Raw genomic sequence first — 16,248 nt, forward strand, 5'->3', positions numbered from 1 at the left:
TTTGGATTTTGACGATTAGTGGTGATTACTTTCTTACCAAACTATCTTATCTTCTATCTTCTTACTATGAAGTTTTAGTATGTTGTACTTGCTTACACGAATATATTTTAATTCATTTTTCGTCACCAAACTTGATGTTAGAAGTTATGGATGTTACCATATTGAAAGCTGTTTTAGTTTGATATATTATACAGCAAAATCAATTTTTTATAACGCATCAGAATATGGTGGTATATGGGAAGTTAAATTGTAATCACACTTTGGCAATGAAAACTTTGTCTAAAAATTCATTACATACCTTACGGCTAAGGGATGCATTTGAACTTGTTGCATGCATCAGTAAGCATGTTACATGAGAATACTTAGAAAGCTTTGAGTATCTATTTTTTTTATAAATTGTATATTTTGTATGTGTTAAGTGCAAGTTTAAATGTAAAGTTATTTAAATAACCTTTCCAAAACTTTAGTCGATTTTCTTACTGTTTGCTTTACATTCAATACAAACGCCACAAATAAAAGATCTGTCAATTTAAAAATAGCAATTTCTTTCCAAAAAAGTATAGATCTCAAACCAAAAAAAAACATTTGCCTACTTATTTGATTTGTCAAAATGGAGATAATGTGTTGATTACCACTATTTAAAATGAATGTTAGTTCATATTACCAATTCAAAATTAGTAATTGGCACGCTTTTCTGTTCAAATAATATGTAATCCACAATCGGCCGGATTATGTATAAGTATACCTACGTTTTGACGTAAAAAGGTTTCTCTTCATACAACGAATTCATGTAAGAAAAAGTGTATTGCGATAGCGTAAGGAAATAGCAACAAAAGGAAAAGAAAGATCAGAAGCACAAGCACGAAAACATAATACGTCACACACACACAAAAACACACAGTGAACTAACACTCGCAAGCGAAACGACAACTAGTTTTGGTATAAAAAGACAGCTGAATTCAGATGAATCGACTGTTAAGTGCTCATTATTTTTGGGTTATGGGTTTAGGGCGTATCATTAGCTGATAATCGAATCAACCACTCTTAATTTTACATGCGCAAAATGCATTCATTAAATAAATGTATCCCAAAATTAAGATTTTACGGAAGCTTTAGAAAATGCCTATCCTTTAAAACGTATTAAATAGATCCTATGTACATATGTATATATGTACCCGGTCCTAAAGAAAAAGCGGGTAGAAAGAAAAACCAACAGAATACGATGGGGCCATATACATACATAAGTAGATATAGCGAAAAACTGGCTGTGCGCCATGAAATAGACGGAACACCAGGCCCCCACTCACATCAGCACTCGAAAAACAGAAAAAAATCGTGTAAGAGTGTAATACAAGCAACAGTCAGGCATCACGCACACTATCGCCTACTCAAAGGCCACGGCAAGCGCATAAAAACAACGAACAACGTAGGCCAGGCGCTCGAGAGTGTGCGATTGGAAATGCACTAGTATGGGTGGGTGGTGAGTGTAATGGCAAACGGCAGCAGCGTTTATTTCGCTCAGTTTTATTTCGTTTTCTCGTCGCAACACAAGTGCTGGTGAAATCGGTGTGGCAAAAGTCTATTTCAATTGGATACAACTGTCGCATGGCCCCGTGTTTCAAGTTGGAGGCGTTTGGCGAAATTGAAACACGCTACAAAAGCATTTAAACAAAGAATTTCAGGGGAAAATATATTTTCCTCAGAGACGTAGCATAGCGAGTGCGGACAACGTGAAAAGAAAAAAGCGAAATGTGAGTTTGAGGGCGAGATCAGTTGCTGTTTCTCTCTTTCTCACCGATGCGGACTTGAGCTCCTCGCTTTCAATTGTCAATACAGTTACTGTTTGTTATTATTTGTTTTTCATTCTGCCATTTGTTTTGCACGCTCTCAGAGGCCGCGCGACGACTTTCTCGAATTACAAGTGTACATTTTAACCGTGTGTAAGGCAAGCCGCATTACAAATGGCAGTGTGTGTGAATTGAGAGTTTACACCGCACCCGTGGGAGATTTTATCAAATGCACTTCTTACCTTGACAGCAGCATGTTGCGTGTGGAGCTCTAAGTTCGAAAATAGAAGGCACAGCGTGAAGCTCCAAAAATGGATGCTCAGTTTGAGCACTTGTGCCGCATTTGCGCGGCCAACACGAAGAGCAAAACGAACTCGGTGGTCGAAAGTGTGTTCATTTTCAAGACACAAGGCCTAAAGGATAAAATATCGCGACATCTTTATCTAAATGTAAGTAAATAGAAAGGCACAACACAAATAATGCATTTCGATCGCGTTATGGCAAATTTAGTACGGGCCCTGGAAAAATACCAAAACTTTTGTGCGCCAGCCCTGGAGGTCAGCACTGAGTGCAAAGCTTGAAAAATGAATAGTAATAAAAAAGGCCGTCATAAACCAAACCAAAAATCCGATATGTAAACATAAAATCATTAACAGGAAAACCCCTTTTTTTTCTTTCCTTTTTAGGTGGCCGTTGATGATCCTTTGCCCAAAGTGCTGTGCAAGTCCTGTTACCGACAGGTGGAGGCCACAGCATCGCTCTCGAATATAGCCAAACATACTCAGCTTGTGTTCCAGGACTTTCTACTAAGCACACTGGTAATCAAAATTGAAGTTTCCTCTCCTAACGACTTATATCTCCCAACCGATCTAAACTTTTAGCCGAAGAATGCGCGAGAAGCAGCCGCCGCACGTCTCAGCGTACTACCCAGCTCCCAGATCCCTGTGACAAACGAGGAAACTCATGAATTCCGTCCCATTGTGCTGAGTCGTGCACCAGAGACCACCATCGCAGTGTCCAGGCCCCAGGCGGGCGGTCGCCATCGGGAGGATTTCGTGGTGACCAGTAAAGCCAAGGAAGCACGGATCAAGCCTCACCAGGAAACTGCCTTGGCCGGAGCGGCCTCATCTTCTGCCATTGGCAATGTTGCCGGAGCGGTAAAGAACTATATAGTACCGACTCGTCGTAATAGCGTTTTTGTTGATAGTCGCTACGGATCGACTCCCATGTCGATCGCCCAGCGCTCTATGCAGAATCTGCCTTCTTTGGTGCCTCTGAACTTGGAGCCATCCGTTTCCAATGTCGCAAATAAGAGTCTAGAGACTAAAATATCGCCGGCAGGAGTAATTAACTTTATTCAGACGCATGGACGCATCACAGGCAATGTGCCTGGGGTCGACAAAGATCTTGCGCCAGACAGCTGCCATACGGACACTAGAAAGACGTCCATAGCTCCCGTTGCTTTAACTTGTAACGCCAGCAACACAGGAATGCCTAATCTGCCCAGTAACGTGTTTCTTCAAAGGACCAGAAATCTGAAAAATGCACTCAAAAACATTAAAGCTAAGCGTAGCGGCCAAGTGTCATTGCTTAAGTTGGCGCAGAATCGAAACCCAGCCGAAGATGTGAGGCCACTTGTTACAACTACGCTTGTACCCCAATATGGAGGCGAACCTTCGGTGGAGGAAGCACTACCGGAGCACATGATATTTGCGGCGCCAAAGAAGAAAAGAGAGGATGATGAACTTGTTGTTGAGGCGACCCCGCCAAAGCTAAAGAAAATTGTGCCAAGAAATCCCAAAAAAATGTCTGCAACACTCGACTTAACATCATCGGTTGATTCGCAAACATCAGCTCCGTCAAAATCGATACCCAATGTAAAAAGCCTTACTGATGCAATATCCCTGGGAAGCGTTATAAGGGATCCAGACTTGTTGATGCTTATTCTTAAGGCTCTAAAGTGGCCAGTGACAGCAGTAAATTGCGATGAGCAAATGACACGTTTAAAGAGCTCCAAATTTTCTCTTATTATGTCAGACAATAATCTCCTACAAGACACAGATCTCACACAACTTTTAGGACCATATTTGGCTCCTATGCTGTCAGTTGTTCAGCAACAAGATAAGCAGTCATTATCTTCCACTATCGCGTCCACATCTACCACGAATATTTCGCAGGCGACAAAGGATATATTAAACATCGCTGACTTATCCAGTGCAATGCCTTACAAACTGCCGCCGGAGACGTCGGTTCAATTAGTGCCTTCCAGTCCAACGGAGCAAGAACCCCCGCCATTACGGCACTCAAAGGTAAAACGTCCCCAACGCAAGATGCGTTTCTGTGATCTACCGGCTGCTGATAAATCGTGCTCCACAACGGCTTTTTCAACTACAAATGCAGCTCATGTTAGTAATGAACTATCCAATATCGACGCCGTGCTCATTTCACAATTCGGAACCAGTCCAGCCGACGCGCTGAATGAGGCCCTTATTTCACTACTGAAAAAGCAGCAACAAGAATTAAAAGAACAACGAAATACTCGTCGACGCCGAAGTTGTTCTGGCAGCGTAGTTAATTTGGAAGATATTGTGCTGGTTGAGCCACAGCCGTCACTGGAAGCGGAACCACTCGCTGTGGAATACGTAGAAGACCACATTTCTCCGCAAGCCCAGCCATCAATAGCTGCAGTAGCTCGGCCAATTGTTAAGAGGCGGAAGACTGTCATTCAGTCGTCAAAGTTATCTGAATGCGCAGTGTCTAATAAGAGAGAACCACCGGCCCTGGAGGATCCGACAGATAAATGTCCCTGTACAGAACCAAACCTTTTACGCCAATTGACAGAAATTGTAACTGAAAAAGGATCCTCAAGTAAGGTATCTGCAATCGAATCGTCCCAGGCACCCACAAGTACCGTTCCGGAAGCCACAAACGATCCCAACGTGTCAGACAATGCCGAAAATTCTGAAGTAACTGAGCCCGCCCAAGAGAATGAAGCCGGCGAGAATATTGATGATGGCAAAGCAGGCTCCGCAACAATTCGCAAGTCGGAAGTAAAGGCGGCGCTCGGCCAAAAGCTTTTGGAGGCGATTGGTCTCCCTCAGCTGGGAAAGGACGTGGCGCCTGAGAGTTCACGCGACACCCTCAGGAGCGCCTTAAAACGCTCAATAAAGCAGGCCCAGGAGCAACAGCAGCAGCTGAAGCGGGGCAAGCAGGAAGAACCTGTAAAGCAAATGGCCGATTCGACGACAAAACTGAGCGCGGCGGAATCAGCAGATGAGCACAAGAAGGCCATTGCAGAACGAGAACTTGCTCTCATAAGCCGTGGCTTAAAAGCTGGTGAAGAAAACAAGATTTCCGTTAAAGAGTGAGTTGTTTAGTTTTTTTTATGCGGATAACGTAAATTGTTTTTAATAAATTTTCAGTGATAAGTCGGATCGTACCGATGTTAGTTCTTCATCGTCACGAAACCGCCGAAGCCGTAAATCCAAGGCTGACGCCGCAGTCGAAGATTCTGGCGCTGAAGAAAAGAAAAGCGAACGGTGGGAAGAAGATGATGACCTACCATTAAAGACCGATGCCGAAAAAGCTTTGGAACGAAGCAGCAGCAGCAACAGCAATCGCCCAACCCGCACCAGCAAGACATTATCAAAGTATTATAAGGGACCTTCTCCTAAATCGCAGCATGCCATGGGTACGCGCTCGACACGGCAGCGGTGAGATATTCTTCGCAGGAATGAAATTAGATTTTATCCTACATATGAAATATATGGATTTATTTTTGAAAAAATCATACTACCTAAGTGCCGTCACATACACGCGAACGTTAAATTTGCAGTTATATTAACATTAATATAAGCAATGTCTGCAGTTCTCAAATCATATTGAGTTGTAAGGTGCATCTTTTTGAAAATGGAACATGTTTTGGTATACTCTTAATTTGCTTTAGTATATATATCGAAGCATTAATCAGCACTCAAGAACTACTTGAACTTTGTTGTATATATGTATAACATGTATGTACCTTCTAGACTCTGTTAACTTAAAAGCCAGAATATGCTTTTAGGAAGCAAAACAGAACATCTTTGATTGATTAGGTTTTAGATTTACAAACAGTTTAATAATTTAGCTGTTAAGTTATAATTTTATTTATAGTTTTGTTTTCAAACAGTTCGCAATAAATACAACTACGGTTTATATATATAAAGTACATAATTTATTTTTACGACGCCATTGAAAATTGAACAACTAAGATCATTTTTTTATTTTTATGTTGAACAATAGTAGCTGGTGAAAACGTAGTTTTGCACCTCACAAACTTACAGAACTAAAAAACTTTACTCTTTTTTTGTTTGCCCTTTCTAACTGTGGTTAAAAATTCATTACTTGGAAATACTTTTATTGACACCATTTGTTTTATATAAAGAAAATTAGTAGTATTCCGTCAAAAACGAACACTTTCCTAGGCACGTATGATTGTAACCCACACCACGCCAACATTCACTATTCGATGAAAATGTTCAAAGCAAAATATCAGTTCAAAAAGCTTCGCGGCGGGTAGAGGTTGTTGAAATTGAGCAAAGCAAAATATTTTTAGCTAAAACTGTCGCAGTGATTCTGAGAATGAAAGAAATTATCTATCATTCTAATAAAGTATTGTTTATATTCAAATATTAGCTAGCAACTTGTGATAACGAAGAAACGACTGATAAACACCTGCTGTTACTATTCAGTGGTTAAATGTACATTCTTTTTCGAAATAAATTTGATTCATAGGTCAAGATGAATTGCTGCTGTGGGAAACGGAAACGTGGCGAGAAAGAATCCTATCAGCGATTTACGAATGAGGATGTAAGTTAATGAAAATTTATTGTTGCTTATCCCATAATTGTGGTTCATGATTGGTGACAAAAAGCCCAACCACTGTTATCGAAAGTTGTGATAGACAACGCATTTACAGTTATATAGGTATGTAAAGAAATGTGTACATACATATATATGTATATGAATTGGCCCCACGCATTATACATATGTATGTGTGCGTGGACAAAGCACGTTATCAAATTTGGAAAAGCTATTTTTGGGGTCGATAAAACGATTTGAGCTATAGGTGGCCTCGTTCAGACCGGCATAAAAACTAATTCAGAACAGTGCGCAGATTATTACCAGCCATAGGCACACGCAATTGGGTCTCACAAATAGACAGACATACTGAAAGTTAACATCTCGTTCATCAAGTACGCGCTGAATCCCACACAGAGAGTGAGAGAACCAAAGAGGCAGAGAAGAGCGTAAGCTTGCCCAGAACCGCATCTGCATCGAGTAAAATCGCTTACCCCAATTTCATTTGGTTAGTATGACGGCAATAATACTCCTGGTCTGCCACACCGTTCGCGAAATCGTAGATCTGTCAGATGCGCTGTGGCAGAGCGCCTTTAACATAGAGCGAAGTTTAAACTATTACCGCGACAAGCGCCGCCTAGAGTTGTTTCGATTTTATTGCCGGGAATTCTGGTTGCGTCAGTTCCGGAATAAATCTTATTCAATGCAGCGAAGGGCACACATCGATTTTGCTGCTATTGAGGCAGGTGCAGAATGCAGCCGAGATGCGGATACTTTTGATGATACAAGGAAGGAAATGCATTTAATGATTCAGCAGACAGAGGGCCGGCACCTTGCACCATTGGATTGCTTCAGCGACATCGAGGTGGTGGATGGTAAAGAGTTTAAAGTATGTTATCGAAAATCTTTAGCGCTATAGACGGTTGTTTAGTTGTATGTTTCAACTGATTAATGTAGAGTTTTACATAGAGAAAAGCACCAGTACATTCTCACGTTTGTACTCATGTTCCATTTCTCTTTCTGGGTTTTTTCTGACATTTAGCGTGCCTCAGAGTAATTCTCGAGATACGCGTTGTCGATGGAGCTTTTAACAGCTGTTCAGCACAGTCGTGGTTTAAAAAAGTGGCGGCAAGCTTCAATTTGTTTTGCTCTCAGTCGAGGGAACTCTAAACTTAAGCACGTTTTTGTAATTATCTAAAGTTATTGAATTATTCTTCTTGAGCGACAAGGTCTCGTCACAAGTTGACTCAGCGGCTTGCTTGCTTTGTATTTGTATAAAATTCATTGTGCATTTATTTAGAGTCGGTGTACAGCGGCCTTTGTTTGTTGTATGATTTCAAAAAGCTTTTTATCATTGTCATAGCGGTGTAGTTTTCAGTCTCTTCGAGCGAGTCATTCGAAGAACGGGAGACAATCGAAAAAATAATAACAACAGCGAAATGGCAGCAAACTCAAGCAAACCGTTTTGTTAAATAACTTATACTTATTTATTCTTACTGGTTTTCGCAGTTTGCAGTAAGATCAGTGTAGTTGCCAATATAGCCCCAAAATTTTTTAAACTTTAATGTGTATTCAAATGTTTTAAGTGAGGTGAGACATGTAACCAGCAAGGACGATGTTGAATCAATCAATACTAAATAATCCAATAATCCTCGTTTCCTCAGACGTATCATGTTATGTTTTGCGATATAGAGAAATTTGTACTTTAAAAAAGACTTGCATTCAGTTTTCTAGTTCAAGGCTATTCCGAACTCCAACTAAGGATCTAAAATGTGTCTAAGTGTTTTGTGTAGGAAATTGTTTTGCTGTTACCCCAAGGAAAAAAAGGGGGGTTTGAATGAGGTAAGCACGCTGCGAACATTTATATGAGATTTTTCTTCACTTAATATGGGAATTATCTTGAAGGATTTATATACAATGAAATAAAATTGAAAAATTATTTTAAACAAGAAGCAAACTTCGGCAAGCCGAAGCCTTTATATATCAAAATATTCCTTTGAGATATAGTAATTATTTACTATATCAGAATTACGCTTTTAGTTTTGTCAAAATCGGACAACATGTCTTATAGCTGCCATAGAAACGATGGCACAATGCAGCGCAAAATATAGGCATAGAAATCAAAATGTAGTCGTTTTGTAATAACAGCAAGGGTATATAAATGTTGGATTGGCGAAGTTTGCCTCCTTTCTTATTAAAATTGTATATATAATATAGTTGCCTACCCGACACGTTCCGACTCATATTTTACCTGCAATAGAATGACAACCTTTGGGAAAGTTTCAAACAAAGTTCAAGCCTTAAAACTGAGGAACTAGTTTGTGAAACCAACGAACGGACGGTATAAAAATCCTATTATTTAATACTAATTAGTATGATTCTGATTTTTAAGAAATCACATTCGTGCTCGAATTAAAAGGATACTGTTAAACGTATATTGGTGGCAACATATACGGTGTTAGCTTCGAAAGTCAGTAGGCCTGCCAGATTTGTTATATTTCTAACCGATTGGAATTAGATATTTACCATGAACTATCCAAGCAAGGATCCAGTTTTAGAACAATTTTAAACGGTATTTTTAATATTTTGTTCTTGTAATACAACTTGTAGGCTTCATTTTACGAATATGCAGATGCTGTGCCAAAGTACTTTAACGACCAAATTGGCCCGTTGAGCGAAGGGATTAGTTTTACCGTTTCCGGTAATCTATCAGTAAACTGCGAGAGGTAAGCTGAATGAATGGTCGATGTCAATTATTATTAAACTGATACCTTCCCTCCTCAGATTCTCCATCAATCTTGTTCATAACAATGTGACTCGAGATGTGGCACTTCACATTAATCCACGGCTGCCTCAAAACTATATTGTTCGCAACACCAAAGTACAGGACATATGGGGCAGCGAGGAAGTTTCCTCTGCATTACCCTTTCTTCTAAGTCGCGGCGATAAGTTTTCTATTCAAGTGCTTGTTACTGATGCGTGCTATATGATATCGGTAAATGGTCAGCACTTTGCAACATACACTCATAAGATACCTTATATGGATGTCCATATTCTGGAAGTCAAAGGTGATGTGAGTAACGTGGAAATGCAGCGAACTTTGGTGTTAAGCTATCCTCAACGATTACCCGAGTCGGAGGCAAAGAACATTGAGCTCCACATAGATGATGACATTGATGAAATTGATGCTAGCGTCGAGGAGACTGTCAAAATACCTCATGAGTGGTGTCTTATCAGCGCTCCGATTACACAGTCGGACAGTTCGCCAAAGAGTACCCTCAGTTCAAACGATCTTGGGCTTACCTTGCCTTATTATGGGGCACTGCCACCAGATTCTTTGGTCGAAGGTCGATGCCTGAAGATTGAAGGACGAGTGCGTTTGCTTCCACACTCTTTCTATATAAACCTTCAAAAAGGGCAGGATATATGGCCACATCCGCAAATAGCATTCCACTTAAATCCACGCTTTACGAAAGCAAGCAGCGGCGCCATTGGAAAGGCCGTGGTGTGTCGTAATGCCTGGCTTGAAGGTGCTTGGGCCCAGGAGGAACGTTCGGAGTTGGACACAAACTTCCGTCCTGGTCGAACTTTCAGTTTGGCCATCGTGTGTACCAAAACTGCTTATGAGGTGTATGTCAATCGGCAATTCATGACGGATTTTAAATATAAGCTCAGCCCTGCACTGGTTGATACCGTCTACATACAAGGAGATGTTAAACTTTGGAATGTAACGATGGAACAAAATCCACTGATTAAAGGCAAGAATGTGCGCCTCTATCACAACCCTTTGTACACTGATGAGTACTAGTTATCTTTGTCTTATATATTTTTTTACTCTTGTTTTCTCAGTAGTTAAGCGACAATAATTAAGTGATAGGCTGCTGTTTATTAATAACATAAAATAAAAATAATGTAGCATTTTTTTAATAACAAATAAAGTTACGGGAAATTCAAGCGATTTCTATTGTTGTAAATTGGACTTCTATATTCAATTCATTTGGTCGCAAAAATAGTAGTTTAGACATTTGGAAGAACATTTTTGATAAAAAGGGCAGCTTTCAAATCATGGGTGAGTTTCTGTTACGTCAAAATTTGTATATTTAGGTAAATGTATTATAACATTTTTTTCCCCTTTTAATTATGAATAGACGTCGAAAATGGAGAGCAAGTTTATGAGCGTTTATCCAGGAGCTGGCACTGTGGCTTTAAGGCGGATAATGGATGCTATGTCGTTATTCTATGAAAAGCGCTCAGCGGCCCATCGGCGCAAACACTTTAAGGTGATCCAATGCCCACGTCCAGGGTTGTGTTTCGTTTTTCACGGAATGATTCTTAGTGCATGTGAGCATTTTGCCATTGATTTTCTCACAAAACAGGGATGTGAAATATGCGAGGACTGCGATTTGCTGCTGCAAATAGGATCACGACTTCCTCAAAACTATATTACGCGCAACTCACGGCTTAGAGGAAAGTGGGGTCCCGAGGAGAATTCGTCATATCTAACATTTCAACTGAACCGTGGAAAGTCTTTTTGGATGCAAGTTTTACTGACTGAGGAGTGCTTTTTCATTTCAGTGAATGGCTATCATTTTGGTAAATATATTCACCGTATGCCGTATCGGTGGCTGGAAGCTGTTGACGTCCTTGGCGAAGTCTCCGATATTGTAATAGATACATATCACGTATCAGAGTATCCTATACGGCTAACCCATTCATTGCCTCGACCAATTCCTCATTTATACGACACGGCAGTAACAAAATTTCTTCAGGATGGGGAGAACCTGGAAAGTGAATGGATGGTGCTATCCTCTCTAGCAAACATGTCGTCTAAAAAGAACTTTTATAAGTCATGTCTCCCCCTTCCATTTTATGGAAAACTGTTGGAAGATGACGTCCTCGTTGAAGGACGCGCACTTCGAATCGAAGGTCGCGTTCGTTTAATGCCTCAAAGATTTAGTATAGCCTTCCAGAAAGGTCAGGAAATTTGGCCGCAACCCATAGTGTCGTTCTATTTCAGCCCCTGCTTCTTGCGAAGTAGACATGATAAAGTGGGTAAGGCTATAATCACACGACGTGCCTATTTAAATGGTGAGTGGGTGAACTGTACGGTGTCGCGTCTAAATACGAGTCTTAGACCAGGTGGCGCCTTTGTCATAGTAATTGTATGCCGAGATAGCTACTATGAACTCTTTGTGAACAACAAATCCTTGTTTCATTTTAAGTATCAGATGAAGCCAGATTGTGTTGATATTGTGAACATTCGTGGAGATATCAAGCTTTGGGAAGTGGTCATCGAAGGCAGCAAAATGATTAAAAAGCAACAACGAGGTAATGCTATACACTTTGCAAGATTGATTTTGGGACTTGTAATTTCCGAAGCTATTATTGTTATTTTCGAAGTTCCGAATTTTTTTAAACTTGACTTTTTTAGGTTCATAGCAATAAAAAAAACAGCTTGAACTGTTTTGAAAATTTCTTCTCCCTTTTCTCTTTTCTAAAAACAACTAGTAACGGGTAAAGGGAGCAACTAGTATAAAGTTTTGAGAAAAATTTTATATTTAATTTTTGTATTAGGTTGATATATAGTTAAAAGTTAATAAATGAAAATATCGTTAAGTTATATATTCCCAATTAAAATTTATTGAATAAATCTAAAACAATTGCCAGAAGTAGAATGTTTCAATCCCTGTAATTTGGTAAAACCGTTCCCAAAAGACCGAGAAATTCGGAACTTCGGAAATGAGGTTGCCTATTTTGGAGATTTTGACTAAATTGAAATTTTCTTTTAAAGCCCGAACGGCTATGGAACGAGCTATAAGTGCCTGGAAGCGCATTGAAGACCCCCAACTTAAAATTTAAGTGTTTTAGCCACATCCTTTCTGTGGAGGTCAAATATTAAACCACTATTCAAAATACTTGTTTTAATTAATTTATCAGAACCACATTTATCAAGCTGCTGCTTGGCCTCTCTTTTTGCAACTCGCATTGTTGGTCGGGCAAAGCGAAGGAATTGAATAATAACCAACCAAAGCCTTTTGATTTCATCTTTACCTACCACACACACACCTTGCTGCAAAAAGTATTCTGCAACTAAAATAGGTCTGCGTCCTGGAGTTAGGGCCTAGGGCACCGCGCAGCGCCCAGCTCATAAATGTCAATGTGCCGTCGCCGTCAAGTAAGCGTCTGCCCATAAGTAGCACGAGTAGCAAGAGCAGACTTCGCTTTGCCAGTTAGTCCCCCGCTTTGGGCCGCTTGAATAGCCTCGGAAATTGTTATTAAAAATGATAATCGATTAAGGACTCAGTATGGCCGTGCTGCCAGAGTCGTCACTGCGCAGGTTGTCCTCAATTGACGTTTATGTCTACATGTGTTTCTCAAGACAGTTGACATTGTTTTGTCATGGCCAGCAAAAAGCGGCCAAATAAGCCAAGCCTGCCAATGTTTCCCAAGGCCTGCCGAAGGAAGTAGCAAAGCGTCTGCCAAGAAAATATTATTTATGGTTCAAGTTTGTACGTGTCACGCATGCCTTGGACCATATTGCCAATGAAATAGATTACTGATGTCAAATTCGACTTCAAGATCAAATTTGGCTAAATTTCGTATGCCTTATAACCAACGTAGCAATTACTTTTAGGGCAGATACTACTTACATTTACATCCGTACATTTTTAAAAGCTATTGCTTCTGGAAAAAGAATGTTACTTTTACTTGTGGTAGAAATGTAAGTTTTCAGTTCATGGTTAATCGCTTAATTTGTGCAATCTTATGAAACGCTGTACTATATAATTTTTTGCTGCATATTTTTGTACCCTTGCAGAGGGTATTATAATTTCAGTCAAAAGTTTGCAACGCAGTGAAGGAGACATTTCCGACCCTATAAAGTATATATATTCTTGATCAGCATCACCAGGAGAGTCGATCTAGCCATGTCCGTCTGTCCGTCCGTCTGCCCGTCCGTCCGTTTCTACGCAAACTAGTCCCTCAGTTTTAAAGCTATCTGCTTGAAACTTTCCCAAAAGTTGTCTTCTATTGCAGGTAGTATATAAGTCGGAACGAGCCACTATATCATATAGCTGCCATATAACTGAACGATCGCAAATTTATGGCATTTATTTGTTTTGATGTTTCTAAAGTTAGGAAGTTGGGATTATCTATGGGTATTATTTTTGGGCAATTAATCCGACCTGCCAAATTTCATAAGGATCGGCCGACTATATCCTATAGCTTCCATATAACTGAACGATTGGAAATGACATAATTTTGGTGTTTTTAAAGTTAGGAAGTTGGGATTTTTTATGAGTATTAAGAATGCATCATATGAATAACCGATCCGATTTTGGAGAATATAATTTACAGAATATTCTGCAAGGGTATATCAACTTCGGCTCCGCCCGAAGTTAGCTTTCTTTCTTGTTTCGATAGATTTCAGTCAATAGGCAGTAAAGGAGACATTTTCGACCCTTAAAAGTATATTGGTTCTTGATCAGCATCACCAGGAGAATCGAACTGGTCATGTTCGTTTTAGTTTCCTTTAAGTTCTTTCTAATGCAGCTGATACATAAGTCGGAATGAGCCAGATCGTTCCGCTATATATCTTGATAACTACATTAGATATGAAAATATTCTTTATCCCACATATTTTTAATAGCTTGAGAATAAAAATTAGGCAAAAGAAAATGGCCAGTAAGACAGATATTTGACAACTATAGGATATAGTCATCCGATATTGATTAAACTCAAACGTTTTTCTCGAAACAGTATTTTTACGACTGGCGCATGAGGTTACTCAAAAACTTTTAATCCAATCGGTTCCAATAATAATAATACGTTATTCTATACATATATAGCTATAGCATGAACTAGGATAAATCAAATCGGTGAAGATCTTTACTTTTAAACTTGACTTGTGGCTGAAAAGAAGGCGATTTAAAATAAAAGTGTTCAAAGGTCCGCCATTTTCTGAATTTTTGTGCGAATTTAATAATCCTAGTTCATGCTATAGCCATACATGTACTCTTCCTAATCCCGTTGGAATTTTTGGTTTCAGATGTTCCAGTGAGCGGAAATCCCATGGGCGGAAAAGAAGGGCTTTTGTTCAATGACAAAAAACAAAAAAATTCTGTTCTTATTTTTTAAGACTTCAAATAAATGGATGCAAAGTTACATACCTAAAAAATAATATATGTATATTTACCAGCCCATTGAAAATCGTCAAAATTTGAAATCGAGAATGGGGTGGTCCCCTTAAAAACATAATTTAAAGGTCACATTTTTTCCATATTTTTACATAAATTATTTAGTTGTTTTTGCCATTAATTAGCTTTTACATCACAAGGGCAGCGTATAATTCAATTTTAAGAGTTCGCTCTCCGATTAAAAAGTTTTTGATCGAAGACGATCAATTGAAACGCATAAAATTGGGAAGTGCTGATCTGCAGAGTAAATAAAAACAAATGCATTCGCACCAATTTACAACATGGTTTTTTCCTCACCGGTCTTCGCCGATTATAGCCTGCCGACACAAAATAAGTAAAGCTTATCAATATTCCGACTGTGTAGTCGTGTCACACAGAACGCTGTGCAATCAATGCCTCCTCAGTACGGTGGCACTGGGTACATTCTAAATTAAACCTCAATTGGGGTCTTGTCCTCTGCTTCTCCTGCTTCTCCTTGGTGTTACTGTGCCTTTGGGCTTTTCACAGCAGCTGCCACTGCCATTTGTTTGAAATGGTCAACGGAATGCATTCGGAATGCATTTCGCATTCGACGTAAGCATCCAGCGATACTGAATGCTTGTTGCCTTGCAGGCCAAATTGCAAACCGTCCAAAAACGATATTATTGAAAAATTGGTGCGTGGACATTTGTATGGAACTGTATGGAACTTGGACTGCCGACGTCGCCATTGGAAAAAAGGACGCAAAATCAATCACTTTTTGCACAGTTTGCAGCGCATGGTGTATATTATCATGTGTACGTACTAATCCAATGGATTCACACTAACTAATCGAACGGCAGTGTCAATGCGAGCTCGCACCGTCGGAATCAATTACATATCAAATAAATGACAGCAGTCGTTTTTACGGACCTTGAATTAGGTAGGACATTTTAGATGGAAGTACAGCTTGGGACGATACACTATATATTTATATTTATTTAAGAAATATGATTTTCTATTCTCAATTTTTAAATATTTGCCATTAAACTAATTAACTAATTGTAATCATTAACAAAGGCAAGGCTTAAGATTTTCATTTGCTGTGAGCAATAAATTCGCAGTGCGGGAAGATGTTGGTTACTCTTCCAAATAAAAAAACTGTTAGAGCGCTCGTTCCTTGTATTTATACCGGCATGTTTAAATGTGTGTTCCTCCAACTAAGGGACCAACGATCAGACTGGAGCACCGGCTCTCGATTTCTCAGAATATCGCCCGAGATCAATCTTATACTCGTTTGATTGCATATTTTTATATGGTAGTTGGACACATCGTTCGTTTGCAACCTTTTTCGGTGTTGCCATTGCCATGCCGTCCACCAACAACCATCGTCGGCGTCGGCGTCTGTATCCTTCTTACTTGCTTTGTGCTACAAAGAACGTCTTTACATTTTGGGAGCTCAATGAAAG

The 16,248-nt window shown here is 39.6% G+C and overlaps 4 protein-coding genes across 13 annotated transcripts in view; 3 read left to right on the forward strand and 1 right to left on the reverse strand.

The window, feature by feature from the left end:
* The window catches only part of LOC108044734 (mucin-5AC), a 66,928-nt gene extending 64,815 nt beyond the window's left edge, over positions 1-2,113 (reverse strand). The window contains exon 1 of one of the 2 annotated variants that reach the window (XM_017123848.2): positions 2,030-2,113. The gene's annotated coding sequence lies outside the window, so the exon portion shown is untranslated. The remainder of the gene's footprint in view (positions 1-2,029) is intronic. The other variant, XM_044460072.1, reaches the window with a different exon arrangement.
* LOC108044737 lies at positions 1,513-5,994 on the forward strand. The gene is made up of 4 exons (XM_017123859.2): positions 1,513-2,236; positions 2,474-2,605; positions 2,669-5,151; positions 5,210-5,994. Exons 1-4 carry the CDS (start codon positions 2,099-2,101, stop codon positions 5,502-5,504), a joined length of 3,048 nt encoding a protein of 1,015 aa, XP_016979348.1. The 5' UTR covers positions 1,513-2,098; the 3' UTR covers positions 5,505-5,994.
* Positions 5,995-6,309: 315 nt separating this feature from the next.
* LOC108044745 (galectin-9) lies at positions 6,310-10,605 on the forward strand. Of its 4 annotated transcripts, XM_017123868.2 has the most exons (4): positions 7,922-8,216; positions 8,353-8,468; positions 9,237-9,352; positions 9,411-10,605. In XM_017123868.2, exons 2-4 carry the CDS (start codon positions 8,397-8,399, stop codon positions 10,432-10,434), a joined length of 1,212 nt encoding a protein of 403 aa, XP_016979357.2. In that variant the 5' UTR covers positions 7,922-8,216; positions 8,353-8,396; the 3' UTR covers positions 10,435-10,605. The 4 variants fall into 4 exon arrangements, with proteins under 4 accessions (XP_016979360.1, XP_016979356.1, XP_016979357.2 ...); XM_017123871.2 differs by lacking the exons at positions 7,922-8,216; positions 8,353-8,468 and adding an exon at positions 6,310-6,635; XM_017123867.2 differs by lacking the exons at positions 7,922-8,216; positions 8,353-8,468 and adding an exon at positions 6,895-7,515.
* A 139-nt stretch (positions 10,606-10,744) lies between these two features.
* Positions 10,745-12,541, forward strand: LOC108044761 (galectin-9). 6 transcript variants are annotated; one of them, XM_017123896.2, is made up of 3 exons: positions 10,745-11,714; positions 11,766-11,954; positions 12,418-12,541. In XM_017123896.2, the coding sequence occupies exons 1-3, from the start codon at positions 10,784-10,786 to the stop codon at positions 12,483-12,485; spliced, it is 1,188 nt and encodes a 395-aa protein (XP_016979385.1). In that variant the 5' UTR covers positions 10,745-10,783; the 3' UTR covers positions 12,486-12,541. The 6 variants fall into 6 exon arrangements, with proteins under 6 accessions (XP_016979385.1, XP_016979388.1, XP_016979386.1 ...); XM_017123899.2 differs by having other exon boundaries at positions 10,745-10,967; positions 11,202-11,954; XM_017123897.2 differs by having other exon boundaries at positions 10,745-10,906; positions 11,003-11,954.
* The last annotated feature ends 3,707 nt before the right edge of the window (positions 12,542-16,248 follow it).

The sequence above is a fragment of the Drosophila rhopaloa genome, unplaced genomic scaffold (genome assembly GCF_018152115.1).
Source record: "Drosophila rhopaloa isolate 14029-0021.01 unplaced genomic scaffold, ASM1815211v1 contig_2, whole genome shotgun sequence".
NCBI classification, from domain to species: Eukaryota; Metazoa; Arthropoda; class Insecta; order Diptera; family Drosophilidae; genus Drosophila; species Drosophila rhopaloa.

Excerpts from the sequence above, each read along its gene's own strand:
- LOC108044737 (XM_017123859.2), top strand. The coding sequence starts at position 2,099 with ATGGATGCTCAGTTTGAGCACTTGTGCCGCATTTGCGCGGCCAACACG. Across the intron at positions 2,237-2,473 it reads CGCGACATCTTTATCTAAAT|GTGGCCGTTGATGATCCTTT; the intron begins GTAAGTAAATAG and ends TTTCCTTTTTAG. Across the intron at positions 5,152-5,209 it reads AACAAGATTTCCGTTAAAGA|TGATAAGTCGGATCGTACCG; the intron begins GTGAGTTGTTTA and ends ATAAATTTTCAG.
- LOC108044745 (XM_017123867.2), top strand. The coding sequence starts at position 7,141 with ATGACGGCAATAATACTCCTGGTCTGCCACACCGTTCGCGAAATCGTA. Across the intron at positions 7,516-9,236 it reads TGGATGGTAAAGAGTTTAAA|GCTTCATTTTACGAATATGC; the intron begins GTATGTTATCGA and ends TACAACTTGTAG. Across the intron at positions 9,353-9,410 it reads CTATCAGTAAACTGCGAGAG|ATTCTCCATCAATCTTGTTC; the intron begins GTAAGCTGAATG and ends TTCCCTCCTCAG.
- LOC108044761 (XM_017123895.2), top strand. The coding sequence starts at position 10,784 with ATGGAGAGCAAGTTTATGAGCGTTTATCCAGGAGCTGGCACTGTGGCT. Across the intron at positions 11,955-12,417 it reads GATTAAAAAGCAACAACGAG|CCCGAACGGCTATGGAACGA; the intron begins GTAATGCTATAC and ends TTTCTTTTAAAG.